At 39.0% G+C, this 3,761-nt stretch overlaps 1 protein-coding gene across 1 annotated transcript; it reads left to right on the forward strand.

The window, feature by feature from the left end:
• The first annotated feature begins 2,832 nt into the window (after window positions 1-2,832).
• Window positions 2,833-3,400, forward strand: LOC145105309 (BAG family molecular chaperone regulator 6-like). Its single transcript, XM_079042435.1, has 3 exons — window positions 2,833-2,868; window positions 2,987-3,332; window positions 3,396-3,400. The coding sequence occupies exons 1-3, from the start codon at window positions 2,833-2,835 to the stop codon at window positions 3,398-3,400; spliced, it is 387 nt and encodes a 128-aa protein (XP_078898561.1).
• The last annotated feature ends 361 nt before the right edge of the window (window positions 3,401-3,761 follow it).

A 3,761-nucleotide genomic window follows, 5' to 3' on the forward strand; every position in this document is an offset into this window, starting at 1 on the left:
TGCACGCTCTTGGTATAACGTATTCTACGACTTTCGTTTAGATCACTAAGGGTAAATATCGCTCTATCATAAATTCACTATTTACGTCACGCAGTTTCGTACCGGTTCTGTCAGGAAACTTCGACAGGTCATAACTTCTTCATTATAACTCGGATTTTAGTGTTCTTTATATTTCCAAAAACCTTGCCACGATATCTACTACTCCATTCAACCTAAATAAGATTTTAGAAAAGTTAAAATTTGACCTAAATTTGACTGGTGTTACATCATCCCCCTGTTAGAGAGAATTTCGTCCCGAAATTCGCATTTTGAATTGGAAATCAATGGTTGAGGGAAGGTGAGTGTACTTCTGTTCCATTTGTTCTTCTTGTTCTCTATTGAATCCAAATCCTAGCGTGGGTGTTTCAGCGAACCTTCATTATCCTGTCTGTTGTTTTGATCGGTATAGGCCGTGTGGATTTGGGTTTATTTGTCTATGTTCATCTAAATGTTAGCATTGATCACTCGTAATACATGTCAGCTTTGTCTTGGAGTTCATGGTTGAATTCATACTTGGTCCGTCTATCATCGCCTTGTGTATACAAGTCGCATACACACCTAACAGTGATAGGTTAACCGTATTTATTCCTAGCCTCTGCGTTTGAACTTGACTCATTGTACGCGTGCTTAATCCTAAGTGGTCTGTCGGGAATACTTCGGGTAGATTGCAAAAGATATAGTACTCCTTAAATGAGTATTTCGGAATTTTGAAACAAGAGACGATTTGGAGGTTTGTGTCGAGTTTGTCGTTATAGGTTGGAAGAGTTTCATTAGTTGGGGTTAGCGCGAAGGATCTTTTTGTAGCACATAGAGCTAGTATGGTGAGGACCAAGCCAATCCATGTCGAATGACGATGTCGGAACTTCCATAGATTAGGTCAACAAGGATAGTGTAGTGAGTTGCTATAACAGTTTATGACCTGAACTGTTTACATAGCCAAAGTAAGAATTGATGGTGATGATCTTTAAAGGAAACAAGAAGTCTGTCATAATAGTTGGTATAGAAGTTACATAGAATTCGGAAAACTTGACCTTGGAGTAGGTCTACAATACACCACACAGGGAAAACTTGACAGCATAGAGATCTAGTGAAACAGTAATTGCAAGACGGGGACATTTACATGAAAAGAGTACTACTTAGAGTACACACGAAGGTTATTTCACAAACCAAAAGAAGGAGCGAGTAGAGTATCATCTACTAGCGACGGGAACTGTTCTGTTGAGCCTTTGGTTCTGCCAACTGACGCTCCATCTCGAGCATACGCATTTCATACCTTGCCTGGCGTACTCTAAGTTCCTTGACTTCAGTTTGAGTTGCAGTTAGCTCTCTCTGCCAAGCTTCATTTTGATTTACGGTTCTTCCATGAGCTAATCCTAACTGTCGGATGCGAACTGTATTGACTCCGGTGTTCTATCGTTCTCCTCGGTTCGTCGGATAGTTGCCCTTCATTTCTCATCATTGCGAGTAATTCGGCGAACCAGTATAGGGAGAACTCTGTCTGCTGAGCCTCCCTCGCTCAGATTGTAGAAGCTCTGGTCTCTATTGTACGGAAGGGGTTGACCCTGTTCGCGACTCCACCTATTCAGGTTCACTGCCCACAGAGGTGTTCAGCCTTGAAATCCTGGTCGAGGATTAGGATTTTGGATCGGAGTCACTAAGGGTAGGTTTTTGTCTTCGGGATCTGAGTCGGAGTCCTCGTGTATTTCTTCCTCTTCATCCATAATTTCCTCGGGATCCTCTTCTAGATTATCTTCTACCTAGCCTCTGTTACCTTGGTTTGGGTAGTAAGGGTCCCCTGACAGGTGGAATCTGGCCATTGTGTCTGTACGAGAACATGGATATGAGAATTGTCTAACACTAAAGCATATAAATTTGAGCATCCAGGTTAAACTATTGCATTTACAAAATACTCCTACAATATTCTAAATGTTATGTTTGATTCTAAAGATTGTATGTTTGGTAAGTTTTAGACTTGTCGTCCACTGCAAATATTCCCTGACGTATATTAGTCGTCTCTCGGATAAATATAGTTGATCAGGCTATATTTATCCCAGTCCCGATTACATATTCCAAGGTATACCTGTAGTGCACAACTCATCTATAATACTTCTATATTGTTTTCCTTATGATATTGTTATTGTTATGTAATGTATGCATGTATACTTTTAATAAAACTATATTTTTAAAAGTATGTCTCTTAATCAGAGTGTTTTTGCCCAGTTGTGTTTATAGTTGTATATCAAAAATGGTTTTGATATACTTAGTTCACTATAAACAATGCTCTGATACCAATCTGTCACACCCTCAAACCTGAACCGCGGAAACGTTCGGGGGCGGAGGACGTCACGTACAGTATCATAACAATTGAATAGTAAAGAAAGTAGACACCACCATAAATATATTTGAAACGTTTACATGATTGTTGTATTACATGTTTCAAAATTCAAATACAATATGATGTTCCAAAAGATGTTACTAACGCCAGAGCATTACTCCCCAAAAGCAGTTGCTAACCTGGTTTAGCGATTCCCTGAGAACACAAGTATTTACTTATGAACTCACCAACTTAATTGTTGACACTTTTTCTTTGAAATAACTTGTATTCTTAGGGATTCGCTAAACCAGGTTAGCAACTGCTTTTGGGGACTAATGCTCTGGCGTTAGTAACATCTTTTGGAACATCATATTGTATTTGAATTTTGAAACATGTAATACAACAATCATGTAAGCTTTTCAAATATATATTATGGTGGTGTGTACTTTCTTTAGTATTCAATTGTTATGATACTGTACATGACGTCTCCACCCACGAACGTTTCCGCCGTTCAGGTTTGGGGGTGTGACAAACGAAGATTCAAAAATCTTTTAAACAACAAGCACACTCATCAGAAGAATTGAAGAACAATAATAAGAATGTTGAAAAAGATAGTGTTCTTGATTCTTGCAGTTAAAAAAGGGAGTAGAAGTTGAAGGTTTAAAAGTGGAGAAAAGGAAAATTATGTATGAAAATGAAGCAGTGTTGATGATACATTCTATGTATTGTGGTTTTGAAGTAAGGAAATCTCAGCCACTGATGAAATTTAGGCAAATTGCTGAAGTTGAAAAACAGGTGGTTGAGCTGAGAAATCGTATTCAGGATCTCGTGCCATCCATGGATGACAAGCAAAAATTGATCATCGGAGAGACCATAAGGAATCTTTTTCCAAATCTAGACACCATTCAGGGTCTGCATCCGATTGTGAGAGATGTTAGGAAATCGGTAGCAAAAAAGCTTGTCGATTTACAAGAGAAGTGTAACATCCAAAAATTGAAGGCCAAAAATTTCATTTTTGAATAAGTTATTATAAAACCAACAGTATAAGAAAACATCCATAATATAATGTCATGTCAAGACCAAAGTAGAAATAATCAAAACATGTTATCATAAACAGAATCAGAGTGTAATCCCGAAGATCTCATGTGCGGAAAAACCATAGTGTGATGCGCTGCGATCGAGCCGACTCCTTTCCTTTGAAAACGAAGTACCTGAAACCAAAACTGAAAACCGTAAGCACGAAGCTTAGTGAGTTCCCCCATCGTACCACACACCATAAAACATGTATACTGCCAGGAAATTCTGGGGTGCCTGACCTACCCATTTCAAGCCATTCTGGGGTGCTTGACTTACCCAGGTCAAGCCATTCTGGGGTGCTTGACTTACCCGTCGGTCTATCTCAACCGAC

This window comes from Lactuca virosa, chromosome 4 (genome assembly GCF_052849685.1).
Source record: "Lactuca virosa cultivar CGN04683 chromosome 4, Lactuca_virosa_CGN04683_v6, whole genome shotgun sequence".
NCBI lineage: Eukaryota > Viridiplantae > Streptophyta > Magnoliopsida > Asterales > Asteraceae > Lactuca > Lactuca virosa.